The 20,025-nt window shown below is 40.8% G+C and overlaps 1 protein-coding gene across 1 annotated transcript in view; it reads right to left on the minus strand.

The window, feature by feature from the left end:
- Positions 1-20,025, minus strand: part of LOC110149702 (ATP-binding cassette sub-family C member 4-like) — a 326,525-nt gene that overhangs the window by 61,943 nt on the left and 244,557 nt on the right. The window contains 2 exon segments of the mRNA XM_070471511.1: positions 6,444-6,594; positions 12,029-12,108. Coding sequence (XP_070327612.1) covers positions 6,444-6,594; positions 12,029-12,108 — 231 coding nt within the window.

Here is a 20,025-nt window from a genome sequence, read left to right on the forward strand (position 1 = left end):
TGATCATTCTCTTTGAGTGACTTCATGTGGGTTTGGAGTCTGGTGTCCCTTCACTGACCATTCATTCCCTGCCATCTTCTCTAAGAGGACATTCACCACAAGCACCAGGGTTAGGCACCTGCCCATCAGGGAATAGGTGGGCTGCAGGCTGCCAGGCAGGGAGGACCCTTACAGTTCTCATTTCCACCATGAATGAGGCTGTAACCTGCTGCTGTCAGAGGCAGATAGTGAGCCTGTGACCTCTGTCTGGGGTGAGTGATAACTTGTGCTATATCAGCAGGAAATACTGACATCACTCTGTTACTTGTACATCTCCTAGAAAAGACCTGTTAGTAAAATCTGGGCATTTAGGGGAAGTTAAGGTCACTTATCAGAGAAGGCAATGGCACCCCACTCCAGTACTCTTGCCTGGAAAATCCCATGGACGGAGGAACCTGGTAGGTTGCAGTCCATGCGGTCATGAAGAGTCAGACATGACTGAGCAACTTCACTTTCACTTTCATGCATTGGAGAAGGAAATGGCAACCCATTCCAGTGTCCTTGCCTGGAGAATCCCAGGGACGGGGGAGCCTGGTGGGCTGCTATCTATGGGGTCGCACAGAGTCAGACACGACTGAAGTGACTTAGCAGTAGCAAGGTCACATATCTTGCAGGAAGCCTCAGAAATTATATAAAATGATGGGGAAAGAATCAAAGGGAGGAAACTCCAAATTATTTTCAGGTTTTTGCTTCTTAGCCTGGCATCCAAATGCCTGTCTGGGTGACAGTTCAGTCATTATCGACAGGCTCCACAGGGGTGGAGGGGCTGTAGGGAGGCAGGGTATAAATGGGCAAAAACACAGAACTCCTCTTGTGCTTCATATCCCTGGATCTATCTTATAAGAAAGAAAGGAGCAGGCTTCCTCCTCTGAGACACTGGAGCTCAGGGAGGGTGGGAAGCCCTGGGCTGGGGGAGGACAGCCTGGGCTGGGTCCTAGCTGACCATCCACTCAGCCCTGCGGTTCTTTCTACTTGGGACATCTGATCAGGAACCCTAATTGTTAGGAACCCTCAGCTGTAATATTGCTGTAAGGAAAAAACCTTCTTTGAAACAGGACATGATATAGCATTTCCCTTTGTATCTAATTCAGGCAAAGAGCCTAAAGTGGTTCAGTGGTGTTTTTGACCTTCCAAGGACATGTCTGTGGTCTTACTTTAGCATCCACACTGTTCTCTCTCTTCATTCTATTGCATGCCAAGTTACTTCAATCATGTCTGACTCTGCAATCCTATAGAGCATAGTTCACCAGGCTTCTCTGTCCATGGGATTCTCCAGGCAAGAATATTGGAATGGATTGCCGTGCCCTCCTCCTGGGGATCTTCCCAACCCAAGGATCAACTCAGCATCTCTTTAGTCTCCTGCATTGGTAGGTGAGTTCTTTACCACTAGCACCACCTGGGAAGCCCTTATTCTATTGAGAAACATTTAATAGTATTTATTTTAGCTTTAACTTTTAAAATAGCAATGTGAACTTTTAACAGCACTTTTAAGACTCAGCTCTTGCTCCAAATAACAAAGGCTAGGAACTCTCTTCAGGCCTTTTCTGCATTCCCAGCAGGTGTCCCAACCAGACCCCAGAACTCAACTATTCTGGAAGCAGGGGGCTCACAGCAATGACACAGGTGAATTCCAGGCCCATCACACTGTCTGGAGGATGTCAAGAGTCCAGCTCCAGAGAACAAAGAAAACTCACTAGAACCAGGCTGTGATTTCCAGAGCAAATGTGATGTCAACACTATTCATCACAGACAAGGCTTCTGAATAGGAAGTAGATGTGCCTGTTCCCCCAGGGAGACTCCTGGAATGAACTCTTCAGTATGGCCTCCCTCACCTGCTTCCCTCACCAGGAGATCAAAGTGCAGCTGATTCTCTCCAGCAGGGATGGAGGATGAAGTCAACTTTAGAAACCAGGTGTCATCTCAGCCTTGAACACCAGGGAACCAAACACCCCATCATCTACTTCACCTCATGCCCAAGAGTTACAGTGGGCCAGAGGGAATGCTGACCTGTGGAAATATATCATTTCTTTCAAACCCCACTAGGGGTGAGCAGGATGCCAGAATGAGGGAACTGGAGGGTCTGCAAAGAAAATTAACTAGTACATAAGGAGAGGGGATGTCAAGGCTCTGGTCTTACCTTGCCCAACATAACACCCCTTCCCCACAAAGACAGAGCTCACAATCCTGAAGCACACTATATAACAGCCATGACATCAGTCAGAAGTCATAGACACATGTAACCCTACAGTTTACAAGACATACGGCTGTGTTTCCACAACCCTGAGGATACTTGGGGACACATTCCACCTGGACTGCAGATCTTCCCTGGGGTGGGGGGTGGTGCAGGGAACCACATGAAAAGACCCCAGGGTGACAGCCTTGCTGCAGCTTATCATTCACCTATGTGAGAACTGCCAGTTGTTACTATGTTCTTAATTCCTTCACATTTGGACTTCCCTGGTGGCTCTGTGGATGAGAATCTGCTGCCAGTGCAAGAGACAAGGGCTCAATCCCTGATCTTGGAAGATTCCATATGCCAAAGAGCAACTAAACCCATGCACAATTATTATTGAGACTGTGCTCTAGAGCCTGAGAGCCACAATTACTGAGCTCACAAGCTGGAAGCCCAAGCCCCAATGAGCCTGTGGCCCCTCAAAAACAGAAGCCATCACAGTGAGAAGCCCACATACCACAACTAGAGAAAAGCTGGCATAGCAATGAAGACTTAGCACAGCCAAAAACAAATAAATAAAAAATTTTAAATACCCTTATGTTCAAAGTTCTGGTGCCTTTGGTAGTCACCAGCAACTACTTTGGGGCTTTCCTGGTAGCTCAGCTGATAAAGAATCTGCCTGCAATGAAAGAGACTGTGGTTTAATTCTTGGGTTGTGAAGATCCCCTCCAGAAGGGATAGGCTACTCACTCCAATATTCATGGGCTTCCCTGGTGGCTCAGATGGTAAAGAATCCACCTGCAAGGCAGGAAACCTTGGTTCAGCCCCCGGGTTGGGAAAATCCCCTGGAGGAGGGCATGGCAACCCACTCCAGTATTCTTGCCTGGAATCCCCATGGACAGAGGAGCCTGGTGGCTACAGTTCACAGGGTCACAAAGAGTCAATATATATGACTGAGCAACTAAGCACAGCACAGCAAGTATTTTACAAGCTTCAATTCAAGAAATCCTGAGAGCCCCAGAGGGCAGTATTAGTATACCTGTGTCAGAGGGAAAATCAAACTGAGGAATAAAGAGTACTTCCTGCCCAAGATTAAGTAAATTAACTTACCTAAGTGGTAGAGCTGAGTGTCAGACCCAATTCTGTCTTATTTCCAAGGCTGTGCTTTTAATCACAACAGCAGTGTCTCAGGGGAAGAATAATCAGGTTTAAGGATGTCCGTGCATGACTAAACGCACTTATCTCCAGACTTTGTTTACCTTCAGAAAACCCTCAAATCTTACTTCGCTAACATCCAACAGCCTTAGCCATTACCATACATCATACTTAGCACCTTAGGTTGAATAAAGTCCCAGGGAATCCAGCATGAGAATGCCTTAAAACAGCAGACTTGAGGATCCATGATCTGAATATATGTGGCACATGTGCTAACCCTCGCTCAGCTATGTCCCTGGCAGACACTGCTAGTCGATCACAGAATCCTTACAGATAGGATTTGATACAGATTCATAATTCCGGCACTGCCAAATGAATAGGTTTGGCTAGAGAAATGCAACCAAATGCCATCCTGGTTTTGCATTTAGGTTATGCTCAGTTGTATAATAGTGAAAAATTATTATGATCAGCTGCACATTTGTCACTAAGAGGACAAAAGTCAACATAATGCTCCAGAAAGGTAGGCAGTTGGATCTGAATATAAACCTCAGGATTTTAGCAGTTTTTCAGGGCACAGGAATGAAGTAGGTTTATGCCTTCTGGTTATAGCAATCAGATGTCTTTTTGCTGGTGGCTCCAGCAGTGATCTTAAGATATACTATTAGTTACTCTATAGAGAAAAATGTGGTATCATTATTTATGGCACAGACCCACAACCTGGAGAGAGAACATAAACAGTTCTAATCAATAGGCCATCTCACTTGGTTACCTGGGGTGTGGAAGAGGGGTATCTGGATGATTGAATTGACTGTCTAACATTGTTGCAGCCTACTAGGTTTCAAAAAATCCAAATACTCCACAGGGATGGGGCCAAAAAGTTCTCAGCCTCTCCAGGTGAAATCCTGTACTGCTTTTTGAAAAAGGCCTCAAGAGGTGCCCTTCTCTCCACTTCCATGTGAATGGGAAGTGGCCCATGCTCCAGGCATAAATCTCTGAAAAACATTCCTTCTGGAACAATCCTTCTTTGAATGGAACAACCTGCTTTGAACAAGACTGTTGAATGACTCAATTTCATGACTGACTTCAAATCATAAAATGATTGAAGCCCTCACTACCGTCTCCTCATCGAAACTGAGGTCCAGCACGTTGAAAAAAGAAAAAAAAAAATGATTGAAGCCTTGTCTACACAAAAAACTGTATGGAGCTCATCACTCCTATTCTGTTTTCCCAGGTCCTACCAACCTACCAAATCACATCAGCAAAATATCACACATGTCTGAACTCTACTGCTCCATAATCCAATCAAACACCTCACAAAACCCAGACCTCATGGGAGTTTAGCTGGTTCTCTCGACTGAAAATTTTTTTCTATAGCATTTATGACACCAACTGTACCTTATGCAAATACATAGGATGAATGCCTCTCGAGAGTTTATCATTAAAAATGAAACACACATTTCACCACCAAAAACTCCTTTGTCTTGATTAACTTAGATTTTTCCACTTAGTAGATACAGAGAATAAAGAGACTCAATATGTTTCTCTTCTTGGCTTGGTTTCTAGAAAGTTAAGTTGGTATTAACTTGCATTAACTATCCATAGTTAAGGTTTCTGACACAAACATCTTCCTTTATTTTCTGTCCTTATACCTCCTTTAAAAATATTTAATAATTCTACTTTCATTATAATTTTTTGTTTTAATATTGATGAAATATGTCTGTGCATTGATGATAAGTTCTGAATTATTTCATCCTCTGTGATTACCTGAAGAATAGAATGATTAATCATAAAATAATGTTCCCCATTGTCAGGGAGTGTTTAACAGTAGGATTCCTGTGTGCTGTTTCCTATCTCTCTTAAGCCCTCTGTTCCTTATCAGTCCTTGTTGGGTGAAAAGAGCAGGCAAGCCTCTCCCAGGACAGATCAAAGAGATGGGATGCTTGCATAGGATTTCCTTCATTAGCTTTTCCATTTGGTGAAAGAGATTATTTACAACCCTCTTTTGATATGGATCGCCTTTTGGCCTTATAGCCTCTATTGCTTCCTGCTTCCTTGGTAACTTGTAAAGTCTGGTCTCTTGATCTTTATTTGAAGAAACTACCTTGTATTACAGTATATATACTCTTACAAAATTCAATAAAGCACTCTTTTTTCATCAGAGCTTGGGTCCCCATGTCTCTCTCTCTCTCTCTCTCTCTCTCTCTCTCTCTCTCTCTCTCTCTATTTTTGGCTGATTCCCTGGAGTGCAAAGGCCGGCTGCATAACCCAGGGAATGCTAGCCTCTTTCCTTCTTTCACTTTCTTATCATTGACTCTGGACCACCAAGTTCCGGTCCATTAAAGGACCTCAAAACCCCATTATTCTAAAACCAGGAAGCTGAATGGGGTGATAAGCTAAAAGTCTACTAAACATATCCTCCTCCTGGGTCCTCCTGAGGGTATTATTTCCAGCATCATTTATATGAACAGTCTTGGGGAGGGGTGACCACAGTGTGACATAATCTCAAATACTGGTGATGATAAAGAGCAAACCTGGAAATAACAGGGCTTATCTTTTCAATACATTTAACAACTACAACTTACTTACCATCTTAGGAGTATGTGAAAGAATGTATTTTCTAAAAATATCACCTCTGACATATGAGTACATTTCCTGATGCTTCCTTTCCTTTTCTTAATATTTTCCTTTCCTTGTCATTTCTAGTAACTTCAAGGGAAGAGAAATTCCCTATTTTCCTTCTACAATAGTACCAACATGAAGGAACATATTATTTTCTGGAAAACTGTTTACTGGGTGGCTCTTCTGTGTTAGGAAGTATGTCATGAACAAGACAGAAATGGCCCCTGTCCACATTTGTCCTTGTGCTAAAACGCAAAGCTGCAGCTGATCTGCCACTAGCTCAACTTGGCTTAAGGGTCACACTGACTCACAGGGCCCATAATATACAATTACCTAATGCTGACTTAGGGAGAAATTCCAAAAGATATATTCTGCAGGATTTCAGGGATGTGGTTAATTATGGTATAAATGCAGCCAACCTGCATTGCCATCCCAGCCTGAGAGTCCCAGTACTCACTTGAAGATTCCAGGCGTTTCACATCTCGTGATGTCTCTAAGAAATACCGCCGAAGAAAAAAGAAAATGATGCCAAGGGGAATCACAGGTATAGCAATCCAAGGAATCACCACCACTACCACACCCACCATACCAATCACTTGTAGAAATGTCTGGAAGAGTGAAAAATAGATAAAGGGGCCTCCTTATCAAGGATTCTTTTCAAAAATAAACTTTAATAGACTATTTTGTTAGGATTAAACTTCTTTTCCTAAAAGATGTATTGAAATAGTAGAGAAAGTTTTGCCACCCAAACAAATAAAATAATAGGTGGTTCTAATGATATTTATTGCAAGATTATGTGTGTGTGCTCAGTCGCTTAGTCGTGTCTGACTCTTTGCAATTGTATGGACCGCAGCCCTCCAGGCACCTCTGTCCACGGAATTTTCCAGGCAAGAATACTGGAGTGGGTTTCCATTTCCTCCTCTAAAGGATCTTCCCAACCCAAGAATCAAATCCATGCCTTCTGCATCTCCTACATTGCCAGGTGAATTCTTTACCACTAGCCACCTGGGAAGCTCTATTACGTGATTACTGTGTGCCAAAAACCTCAAGAACCTTCTAGGTATTAGCTCTTTTAATACACTTAGTAGCCTATAAGGTAGGAATTACTTATTTTAATAGATGAGAGAATATTTGAGGTTTAGAAAGACTAGGACTTGAACCCTAAACTATCATGAGTCAGTAGGTATTACTAGAGATGAATGAGCAGGCATCACAGATGAGGAAACCAGAAGCCTCAGTTACACAGGTAAGGACAAAGAAGTGGTTAATTACAAAGTTAGTGTCCAGTAAAGAAGGAAAAGATGCAAATGTGACCTTTGGAAGTGGAAATTTTTCTTTCCTGGTTTTCTGTCCATAGTTAACATTTACTGAGTGTTGACTCTGTACAGGGCTACACATTTAATACTTGACATGTATTAGTTTGTTACTCCTCACAATAGCCCAATCAAGTAATAGTAGTATCTCATTTTACAGATGGAAACACTGAGGCACAGGGAAAGGAAAAGGAGATTGATGGAAACTGCAAAGCCTGAGCCATGGAGCCAGAGAGTCTACATCATGAGCCATTAGGACATACTTAAGCTTTTTCCCAACATACCACCAACTATTTATTGTCCAGGAAAATTATTTTTACTTATTTGAGCCTACTAATTTATCTTAAATTTTTCTTCTAAATACCTTATTTAAGGAATTTCAGAGTTCATCAGCATGCCCAATAAAAAAAACAGACAAAAGAAGAGAAATGTGATAAAACCAATTTTTGGCATTTCCTAGAAATCTGGGGAAGAAGTTTGATAATAAACAAACAACTTATAAAGCACGAAGAGGTTTTTTTTTTTTTTAATTTTATCCTCTGGATATACATTAAATTTTTTATCATTATGATAAAAATGACTATTTTAAGGAGTAGTGATTATAACAACAGGGGGTGCCATTTACCAGGTGTTTACTCTATGCACAGCACTGTGGTAAGAGTTCCATAATCATTCACTTAAATATCACATCATTCCATGAGGTGATTTTATCTTGGGAAATGATCTTGGTCTAAAAACACAGCAGGTAGAATAGAAGCCCAAATCATTGATTGATGCTGATATAGATACCCATATTTATCAGAAAAAGTATGATACCCTGGTGAAAAGTTTCAGGTGATAGGAATGCAACCAGCACTTAGTATCTATGGGTAGTATCTATATTAGTATCTAGCCTGCTATGAAAGGGGGTTGAAAGTTGAGGACATGCAGATTCACAGAGTTTGGGCCAACGCCTCCAGAGTTTATGATCTCAGATGGATACAATTCCATGGTGATCTGCACAAGGCACTGGGGAAACACAGGGAAGAACATGTGAATCTTTTATTGAAACTTTGAAGAAGAGATTGACAACTGAATTTCACAGGCTAGAGAAACAGAGAATGACATGAATAATCTGGGGTAGCAATCACAATTCCTGGAAATTTTGACCAAAAGGGAGCTGTGCTGGGAAGGTCAAATGGCTTGTCCAAGTTAGCACCAGGTGTTCTGTGTCCTCTTAGAACAAGCACCCCATGTTCACCAACCCAGGGCCTCCACATTTTGTTGCCCAGGGCAACTGTTCCCAGCATGTCTGGCAGATGCATTAGCAGAGTAGTGCCTATATCAGAGACTTGGATTATCATTTCACAGCTCTTCCATATAAGTTTTCTCAGATGATCTTCACAACCATTTGTGAATGAGAAAAGCAAGAACTTTCATTTCCATTTATAGGTAAGAAAATGGTAAGTTAGGAGGGTAAGTGGTTGTCCTAAGTTTTCCCAGGAAGGTACTGCATGTCATTAAGAAAGACAGGAAGAATCTGTACTCTGGGAATCTCAGAGACACAGTTGTATGCAGGGGAGCCTGAAAGGAGAAGGAAATGTCCAGAACTGTGACTGTGCCCAGGAACTCTTGTGAATCAAACTGCATTATTTGGATGGAGACATGTGCTTTTCCTGTTTCTCCCCATCTGCTGTGGTATCAATATAAAACTCAGAGTGAAAAGCATGGAATCTGAAGGAACAAAATTCAATCATAAATGGAGAAATATAGGCCTGTCTAACCTCCTTTCTATTATATTTTCAGTTGAACAATTTCTTACAGCCATAGGATTAACTAATGCATCCCACCTTGCTATACCCTTTTCTCATGGGGAGGGGTCCTTCCTTCTGTGTGTGATCTTAAGTCAAGTCACTACGTTTGCCATCAGTAGTTGTCAGTAAAAAAAGATCTGAAATGTCAATTATAAGAAATCCAAATTACAGTTTTTTAGTAGACTCACATTATTTTATTGGATAATATTCACCAGTTTCAATAGCCTGGCTTTCCCCAGGTGAGGACCTTTTATAATCAACCCAGCATGGCAGATAACCTAGGAAGAAGAGGTAAGATCAAAATGAAGGGCTCCACTTGAACTGTGCCAATACTTTTTCCTTGAGTTCCCATTAAATACCTGTAACTGTTGTTCTCAAAAGCTCCAAAATTAGGTCCTTCAGATTTCATGCTCCTTAATTCTGAAGCAATTCAAATAGAATTTTAATAAGAGTTTTATTTCTATTTACAGGTCATACCCTAACCAGCCTTATAGTGGATATTGGACTTTCCTTGTAGTTCAGCTGTTAAAGAATCTGTCTGCAATGCGGGAGACCTGGGTTCGGTCCTTGGGTTGGGAAGATTCTCTGGAGAAGGGAAAGGCTACCCACTCCACTATTCTAGCCTGAAGAATTCCATGAACTGTATAGTCCACGGGGTCACAGAGAATTGGACACAACTGAGAAACGTTCACTTTCATAGTGGATATTACCTATTATATTATATTACCATATATACAATGCATGAGTTTAAATTTATTTATGCATATACATTTATGGATCTTCTATTGCCAGCTGTCTCAAACTGTTAACAGAAGCTGTAGGAGACAAATATAGTATCCAAGCAAAAAGTTAATACTCTGAAGAAGGAAACAACAGATTTCTGTGTGCAACAGAGATCCCTTCCTTGAAGCCAATCTCATTTCTTTCTTCCACATTCTCATGAATTTCAAGGAGCCTAATCCTAGCTACACACACAATTCTCCCCATCTGATTGGATTTCAGGCCCATCTGATGGCCCATATTACCATGGCCAGTGCTTCTGTACTTCTATCTCACCATGGCACAAAGACAATGATGTGTGTACAAGAAACATGTTGACACAGAAGAAGTGACCCAAGTCCTGATGCTCCAGGAAATAAGGGGATATTTTGATATGCTTATTTCCCATTGGGAGCCTACCAGTTGGGAATTCTATCAGAAATCATGAATCCACATGAATAAATATAAGTAATTTTTTGGATGGATCTTTCACTTGAGAGTACATGGTGATTTTTCACAATTCAGAATAATTATTTAGTGTACAGAATATGATAACTACACCTAGAGGAGAAATTCCATTAGACTGATATTGTGCTGAGATGGAGTTTAGTGTTAACATCCTTGAATATTAATAGGGAGGGTAAGACTCTATGCAAGCTGGAATCAAGATTGCAGGAGAAATATCAACAACCTCAGATATGCAGATGATACCACCCTAATGGCATAAAGAGAAAAGAAACTAAAGAGCCTCTTGATGAGTGTGAAAGAGGAGAGTGGAAAATATGTGTTGAAACTCAATATTCAAAAAACAACCATGGCATCCAGTCCTAACACTTTGTGGCAAATAGAAGGGGGAAAAGAGGAAGCAGTAACAAGACTTTAATTTTGGGGGGCTCCAAAATCACGGCAGACAGTGACCGCAGCCATGAAATTAGAAGACGTTTGCTCCTTGGAAGAAAAGCTATGACTAACCTAGACAGCACATTAAAAAGCAAAGACATCACTTTGCCGACAAAGATCTATATAGTAAAATCTATGGTTTTCCCAGTAGTCATGTATGGATGTGAGATTCGGACCATAAAGCAGCCTGAGCACTGACGAATTGATGCCTTTGAATTGCAGCATTGGAGAAGGCTCTTGAGAGTCCCTTGAACTGCAAGGGGATCAAATTAGTCAATCTTAAAGGAAATCAACTCTGAATATTCATTGGAAGGACTGATGCTAAAGCTGAAGCTCAAAAACTTGAGGCACCTAATGCAAAGAGCCAACTCATTGGGAAAAATCCTGATGTTGGGAAAGATTGAAGGCAGGAGGAGAAGGGGGTGACAGAGGATGAGATGGTTGGAAGGCATCACCAACTCAATGGACATGAGCTTGAGCAAACTATGGGAGATAGTGAAGGACAAGGAAGCCTGGTGTGCGGCAGTCCATGGGGTTACAAAGAGTCAGACACAACTCAGCGAGTGAACAACAATGATTGTTTTTGTTTAAGTATTATTGGTCACCTTATTATGATCAATCTTTTGACTTCCCTGTGGCTCAGATGGTAAAGCGTCTGCCTACAATGCAGGAGACCCGGGTTCAATCCCTGGGTCAGGAAGATCTCCTGGAGAAGGAAATGGGAACCCACTCCAGTATTCTTGCCTGGAAAATCCCATGGGTGGAGGAGCCTGGTAGGGCTACAGTCCATGTGGTCGCAAAGAGCTGGCCATGACTGAGCGACTTCACTTTATTATTATCAATCTTTTCTTTTTAACAACCTTTATCAGAAAAAAAGATGCAGTAAATATTTGTCCTTTATGGTAATATAATGCATAATTTAGTTCATCTTGGCTAGCTTTTCATGAGAGGTGCTTGTTTCTATTATGAAATATGCTTACAGTAAAGGAAATCCACACCAGACACCTGGAAGGCAGAGGGAGAACCACTTACCCAGCATGTTGCTGCTTCAGACCAACCCTGACATGACAGAGTAGCCACTCCTGTCCCAGGAGTTACTCATGTTAACTCAGCCTCCCAATCACAGCTGCACCTTTCTCTCACAAACATGGCATTTATTTAAGATTAAAGGACACATCACCAGGCTAAAAGGCCCACCCTCAACCCCTGTGAAAAGGCCTTGAGAAACAGGCTCTCTGTTCTTCCCTGTGAGAACTCTGACAGGAGTGATACATTACCTGGATGAACTTTTGAAATGATGAAGGCAGCGAGTCATCCATTTGCCCAATGTCTTTGGAGAAACGATTTAAAATTCTTCCTGTAAGAACAAGATATGAGAAATTAGTCTTTTACCCAGATCAGGCCCTTTAAGACAAACAATTTATGATCAAATAAAATAATATTTTAAATACATATTTATTTAATATATTTCAGAATCATATGAAATAAGCTGATGTCAGTGGTAAAGAAGGAGAAAATAGGATAATACCTAAAAAGAAACCAAAATACCACCAAATAGAAGTGAGTGGGATTGAAATTAGCCCTTGGTTTTTAAAAGAATGGCAGGGGAGAGAGCGGGGAATCTTGTGGAAGGATTAATGGATTTTAGAATGTTCCCTCCTTTTAGATCCATCCCATCTACGGCTTCATTCCAAGTGCTTCTTATCATTGATTTTGCCTTCTCAAAATCCACTAAAACAGTATATCCTAAATGCTGCAGAATTAGAAGATGAGAATTTCTAATATCTACTGCTTTTAATGATTTAATTTAAACAACCCTGTAGCTACACAAATACATATACACACACAATCAATTTTGGTATATCCAAGGAAATGTATTTATCTACCCTGGGAAATGTGTTTATCTACCCCTCTGAGCTTCATTTGTAATTGAAGCTTCAGGAAACCAGCCTGCAGGTGAGATGTGGGATCTCCATCTGCTCTTCCTGACCTCAGTCACAAATTACTTTCTCCCAAGGCCCTTCACATCAACCCACAACTGGCCGGTGAATGAGCAGTGGTTGGGGGCTGAGTTTCCACTGCTGCTGGGATGTGAGGCTCTTCTGTTGTCCACAGGTTGTCTGGCTCACCAGAAGCACAGGGTGTGCCCACACCAGGAACTGGAGTCATTGGAGGCTTTCACCCTTGGCCAGGCCAGCATTACAGACTGGGCCTCAATTTTCCCTTCTCAGACTTAGGAAATACAGCTGCAGAAACTGTCTTTTAGTGACAACTTTGGCAGATCTGGTGACAACTCTTCTGATATTGTAAGAATGCCTGCTTTAGAGGGTGAGTCTCAGGATTAAATAGGCTCTTGCAGGTGCAATCACTATGCCAGTTAAGTTACCAGCTGCTCAACAACCAAGGTGAGATGATGACTTTGACCCCCAGGTTCTGCAGCATCACGTCACCTGGAAAAGCCCACCAGGTGCTACAGGAGGGTCCCTTGGTAAAATCCAGATTCTGATTCAGGAGTGCTGGGGGAGCTAGAGAGTCTGCATTTCCTCCAAGCTTCCACATGACACCCTTTCTACTGTTTCCCAGACCACATTTTGAGGGGCAAGAGGTTAGGTTATTAAATCAGTTCTGCTTTAGGAACATTAAAATCAAATGGGTTATTTTTCAGATATTCTAGAGAATTTTGTGACCTACATAGTCTTTTTTTTTTTTTAAGATTTATTTATTTATTTAATATTTGGCTGTGCTGGATCTCCATTGCTGCACATGGGTTTTCTCTACTAGCAGCATGGTGGTTTCTATTGTTGCTGAGCGTGGGCTTTAGGCACACAGGATTCAGGAGTTGTGGTGAATGGACTTAGCTGCCCTATGGCATGTAGAATCTTCCCAGACCAGGAATCAAACCAGTTATCCCTGCATTGTCAGGTGGATTCTTAACCATTAGACCACCAGGGAAGCGCTGCATGGCCATTTTTTAACTTCTCAAAGTAATAATACCAAAATAAGAAAAACTCATGTCAAAAATGTTAAAGATACAGTTTACATGCCTGTGGTTTCATCAGTGGAAGAGTACAACTATTTAACATAGGCAGAATTTGGAAACACTGTAAATACAATTCAACTTAAAAAGCGTTTAAAGCAATGATGGAATTGTTTTAAAGATGAAAAGCCTACCCAGAGATGAACAGTACATGAAAACCACCCCTTTACCTTTCACCAAATGTGGGTTACTTAAGGTCTGAGAGACTGAGGATTAGCAAAGTTTGTAGAATACAAGAAAAACAAAATCAATGAGAAAAACCCATCTCTCCACAAAGCAACTACAAAAACTGAACTAAATATCAAATACCATAAAAAAACTAAACTCTTATCACCAATGAGCTGAGTGCAGAAAATGTGTGGTCAGCAAGTTTAACAGTTACTTCTTGCACTAAGAAACATTAGCAAACAGACAGTGATAAACCCACAGCAAACATTGTCTTAAATGGTGAAAAATTAAAAGCATTTCCCCTGAAGTCAGGAAGAAGACAAGGATGCCCACTCTCTCCACTGCTATTCATATAGTTTTGGAAGTTTTAGCCACAGCAATCAGAGAAGAAAAAGAAAGAAAAGGAATCCAGATTGGAAAAGAAGAAATACAATTCTCACTGTTTGCAGATGACATGATCCTCTACATAGAAAACCCTAAAGACACCACCAGAAAATTACTAGAGCTAGTCAATGAATATAGTAAAGTTGCAGGATATAAAATCAACACACAGAAATCCCTTTCATTCCTTTACACTAACAACGAGAAAACAGAAAGAGAAATTAAGGAAACAACTCCATTTACCACGGCAATGAAGAGAATAAAATACTTACGAGTATATCTACCTAAAGAAACAAAAGACCTATACATAGAAAACTATAAAACACTGATGAAAGAAATCAAAGAGGACACAAACAGATGGAGAAATATACCATGTTCATGGATTGGAAGACTCAATATAGTGAAAATGAGTATACTACCCAAAGCAGTCTATAGATTCAATGCAGTCCCTATCAAGCTACCAATGGTATTTTTCACAGAACTAGAACAAATAATTTCACAATTTGTATGGAAATACAAAAAAAAAAAAAAAAAAAAACTCAAATAGCCAAAGCAATCTTGAGAAAGAAGAATGGAACTGGAGGAATCAACCTGCCTGACTTCAGTCTATACTACAAAGCAACAGTCATCAAGACAGTGTCGTACTGGCACAAAGACAGAAACATAGATCAATGGAACAAAATAGAAAGTCCAGAGGTAAATCCACACACCTATGGACACCTTATCTTTGACAAAGGAGGCAAGAATATACAATAGAGAAAAGACAATCTCTTCAACAAGTTGTGCCGTGAAAAGTGGTCAACCACTTGTAAAAGAATAAAACTAGAACACTTTCTAACACCATACACAAAAATAAACTCAAAATGGATTAAAGATCTAAATGTAAGACCAGAAACTACAAAACTCCTTGAGGAAATCATAGGCAAAGCACTCTCTGATGTAAATCATAGCAGGATCCTCTATGACCCACCTCCTAGAGTAATGGAAATAAAAGCAAAAATAAACAACTGGGACCTAATTAAATTTAAAAGCTTTTGCACAACAAAGGAAACTATAAGCAAGGTGAAAAGAGAGCCTTCAGAATGGGAGAAAATAATCAAAAATGAAGAAACAAAGGAGTCATCTCAAAAATATACAAGCAATTCCTGCAGCTCAATTGCAGAAAAATAAATGACCCAATCAAAAAATGGGCCAAAGAACTAAACAGAAATTTCTCCAAAGAAGACATACACATGGCTAACAAACACATGAAAAGATGCTCAACATCACTCATTATCAGAGAAATACAAATCAAAACCTCAATGAGGTACCATTATATGCCAGTCAGAATGGCTGCTATCCAAAAGTCTACAAGCAATAAACGCTGGAGAGGTGTGGAGGAAAGGGAACCCTCTTACACTGTTGGTGGGAATGCAAACTAGTACAGCCACTATGGAGAACAGTGTGGAGATTTCTTTAAAAACTGGAAATAGAACTGCTATATGACCCAGCAATCCCACTCCTGGGCATGCACACCAAGAAACCAGATCTGAAAGAGACAAGTGCACCCCGATGTTCATCGCAGCACTGTTTATAATAGCCAGGACATGGAAGCAAACTAGATGCCCATCAGCAGATGAATGGATGAGGAAGCTGTGGTACATATACACAATGGAATATTATTCAATCATTAAAAAGAATACATTTGAATCAGTTATAATGAGATGGATAAAACTGGAGCCCATTATTTAGAGTGAAGTAAGCTAGAAAGATAAAGACCAATACAGTATACTAACACATATATATGGAATTTAGAAAGATGGTAACAATAACCCTATCTGCAAGACAGAAAAAGAGACACAGATGTATAGAACAGACTTTTGGACTCTATGGGAGAAGGCAAGGGTGGGATGCTGAGAGAACAGCATCAAAACATGTATATTATCAAGTGTGAAACAGATCGCCAGTCCAGGTTGGATGCATGAGACAAGTGCTCGGGGCTGGTGCACTGGGATAACCCAGAGGGATGGGATGGGGAGGGAGGCGGGAGGGGGGATCGGGATGGGGAACATATGTAAATCCATGGCTGATTCATGTTAATGTATGGCAAAAACCACTACAATATTGTAAAGTAATTAGCTTTCAACTAATAAAAATAAATGAAAATATAACAAAAAATAACAACAACTATACACACACACACACACACACACACACACACACACACACACAACTCCTGCAGCTCAATTCCAGGAAAATAAATGACCCAATCAAAAAGTAGGCCAAAGAACTAAACAGGCATTTCTCCAAAAAAGACATACAGATGGCTCACAAACAAATGAAAAGATGCTCAACATCACTCATTATCAGAGAAATGCAAATCAAAACCACAATGATGTACCACTCCATGCCAGTCAGAATGACTGCTTTCAAAAAGTCTACAAACAATAAATGCTGCTGAGAGTGTAGAGAAAAAGGAACCCTCTTACACTGTGGGTGGGAATGCAAACTAGTACAACCACTATGGATAACACTATGGAGATTTCCCTTAGAAACTGGAAATAGAACTGCGATATGACCCAGCAATCCCACTGCTGTGCATACACACTGAGGAAACAAGAATTGAAAGAGACACGTGTACCCCAGTATTCATTGCAGCACTGTTTCCAATAGCCAGAACAAGGAAGCAACCTAGATGTCCATTGGCAGGCGAATGGATAAGAAAGCTGTGGTATATATACACAATGGAATATTTCTCAGCTATTAAAAAGAATGCATTTGAATCAGTTCTAATGAGGTGGATGAAACTGGAGCCTATTATAGAGAGCAATGTAAGCCAGAAAGAAAAACACCAATACAGTATATTAATGCAAACATATGGAATTTAGAAAGATAGTAACGATGACCCTATATGTGAGACAGCAGAGACACGGATGTAAAGAACAGACTTTTGGACTCTGTGGGAGAAGGCGAGGGTGGGATGATTTGAGAGAATAGCATTGAAACCTGTATATTATCATATGTGAAACAGATTGCCAATCCAGGTTCCATGCATGAGGCAGGGTGCTCAGGGCTGGTGCACTGGGATGACCGTGAGGGATGGGATGGGGAAGGAGGTGGGAGGGTGGATCAGGATGGGGAAAACACGTACACGCATGGCTGATTTGTGTGAATGAATGACAAAAACCCCCACAATATTGTAATTAGCCTCCAATTAAAAAAAATTTTTTTAAGAAGATAAAAAGAGAAAGAGAGAACAGATAGCTTTTCAAAATATTTATTTTCTCTGGCTTTGAGATAGACTGTTGTAATCAGAGCTGTAATTCCAATTTCATGGCCTTGCAGTATTAAAGTTCTCTCAAAGGTCTCCACGTGAAAGCCTTATGATAAACTCCCTTCACACACATGCTATGACTCTTCATCTGAATGACACAGGACACAAGGCCCCTACTGGAATATCTCCAGGAATACAGAAGGAAAAAGGATTCACAGTAAACAAGGGGAACCCAATCCATTTTCAGACTATTCTGTTAGGACTTTCTCACATTAAACTGAATCTTGTCTTCCTGGAAGATCCAAACTCTGATGCTTATTCTCTCCTTATAAGCACACAAACTGAATCTAATTTCTGTCAATATTACAGTCTTTCAAATACTTGAAAGAAGTGAATCATGTCCTTTCCAGCCACTACTCCTTGGTGCCTCAATGATCTCTAATAAGGCATGGTCCTATCCCGGCTGCTGCCTCTTGACCAGACTCAGATGGCCAGTCCTAGTTAATGTCTTGTGCCCAGGAGTAAAATTACCACCTCCCTCATCCTGCATAATCAGTCACAAAGCTGACAAACATGGTAAATTCTGGAGGCCAGATCATATTTTGGATATGGGTATAATGAAAATCCACATCACTCCCATCTACAACACAGGTAAATTTAAGGGAACAATTGAGTAATACATATGAACAACTCTAAAACTACATCCCTTCTCACCTAGAAATTCCATTTCTAGGAATGCATCCCAGGAGTTAAAAAGTGCATGAGATGTACAATGTGGCATATTTGGAGAGTCAGAAGCAGAAAACAACCTGAACAAGTCTGAAATAAGCCTGCAATATATATGTACAATTTAAATTTTCTGTGGTGTTTTTCTACAATGACTATCTTTACTTGTATGAAAAGTTAAAGTCGTGGGGAGAGCAAGAGAAAGACTGGGGGAAAGAGAGAAGGGAAATCAAGTGTTAACGAGAGGAGGGAGGTAGTATAAAGAGTGGAGGAAGAGAGGGGAGGAAGGTAGCCTCCTTGAAGTCCATGGTATCTGAGAACCAATAAGGGTCCTCTTAACTGCTTTGGTCCACATTTTTCTATTTTGTTCGTGAGACAGAATACCATGAAAGATGTTACTGAACTTCTCATCAAATCCAAATTCACAATGATCATGTTTTATGTTGTCTCTGAGTCTGGCTTCTTTTGTTCAGCCTAAGGTTTTTGAGGTTCACCTGTGAGGTAGCATGTGTCTTTTTAAGCCCCATTTTTTTTTCTTACCACACAAGTGGTCTTAGACACCAGCAATAACAGACCACATATCAGGCCATGTCACACCTGACCTTGAGGGTAAGTAAGAGCAGATGAGTTCTGTGAAATCTTTGATGTTGTGAGCTTCTTTAGATGTGTCTGTGGTTAGCTTCACTGATAGTCCTAGAATCTAACTGTTTTGATAAGAACTGACTATTGGTTTAAAGCCCTGCAGAGAGTCAGAAGCTGGGAGTGGAGGACCAAGGACAGGTTCTGAGTCCAGTGGAATGTGGAGGGGTGAGGAGAACAATAAAGGAACCGCTGTCCTCATGAAAAGTGGGATTTATACCCAAGCAGCCTATTCAAAAAAAAAAAGGAGAGTCTCTCCAAAAGGTCCAAGAAAATATACACTGGTTGTCGTGTACACAAGGATCAATTTCAGCCCAGTGGTCATCTCTGGGTTCTGCTGAACACCCTCTCCATTGAACCAGTTTTGCCCCATCCCCTTACACAGTACCTGGAAGGTCCAGGTATATTTTCTTGTGTACACAAAGGAGTCATTAAAGAAGGTGGTCCAGCCTGGACTTCCTGCATCTACACAAACTAATTTGACTTACAAGAACCTAAGAACAGGAGAGGGAGCTGTAGAAGTCTGGGAGCTCCACAGTTTCTTCATCTTTGCTGTTAGAATAGGTCATCAACATGGTGCCTGCTCAAAGAATGTCAAGAAATATTAGGTTGCTGCAAAAGTAATTGCGATTTTGCATTGTTGAAATTTGGCATTTGATATGGGAATATATGAATGTGGCTATGTTATACATCATAATAATGTTCATATATTGCTTTATGTTTTTTGCTAATGAATTATTACTTGCTGCTTATTTTGTATGTATTTTGGACTATGGAAATAACGTTAGTAAAAAAGCAAATTCGAGCGATTTTCTTATTCAAGTTCAAAATGGGTCATAAGGCGGTGGAGACAACTCACAACATCAACAAGGCATGTGACCCAGGAATTGCTAATGAATGTACAGTGCAGTGGTGGTTCAAGTAGTTTTGCAAAGGAGATGAGAGCCTTGAAGATGAGCACAATGGCCAGCCATCGGAAGTTGACAATGACCAACAAAGAGCACCATGGAAGCTGATCCTCTTAAAATTACACGAGAAGTTGCCCCCCAAATCAACACCAACATCCTACA

This window comes from Odocoileus virginianus, chromosome 8 (genome assembly GCF_023699985.2).
Source record: "Odocoileus virginianus isolate 20LAN1187 ecotype Illinois chromosome 8, Ovbor_1.2, whole genome shotgun sequence".
NCBI lineage: Eukaryota > Metazoa > Chordata > Mammalia > Artiodactyla > Cervidae > Odocoileus > Odocoileus virginianus.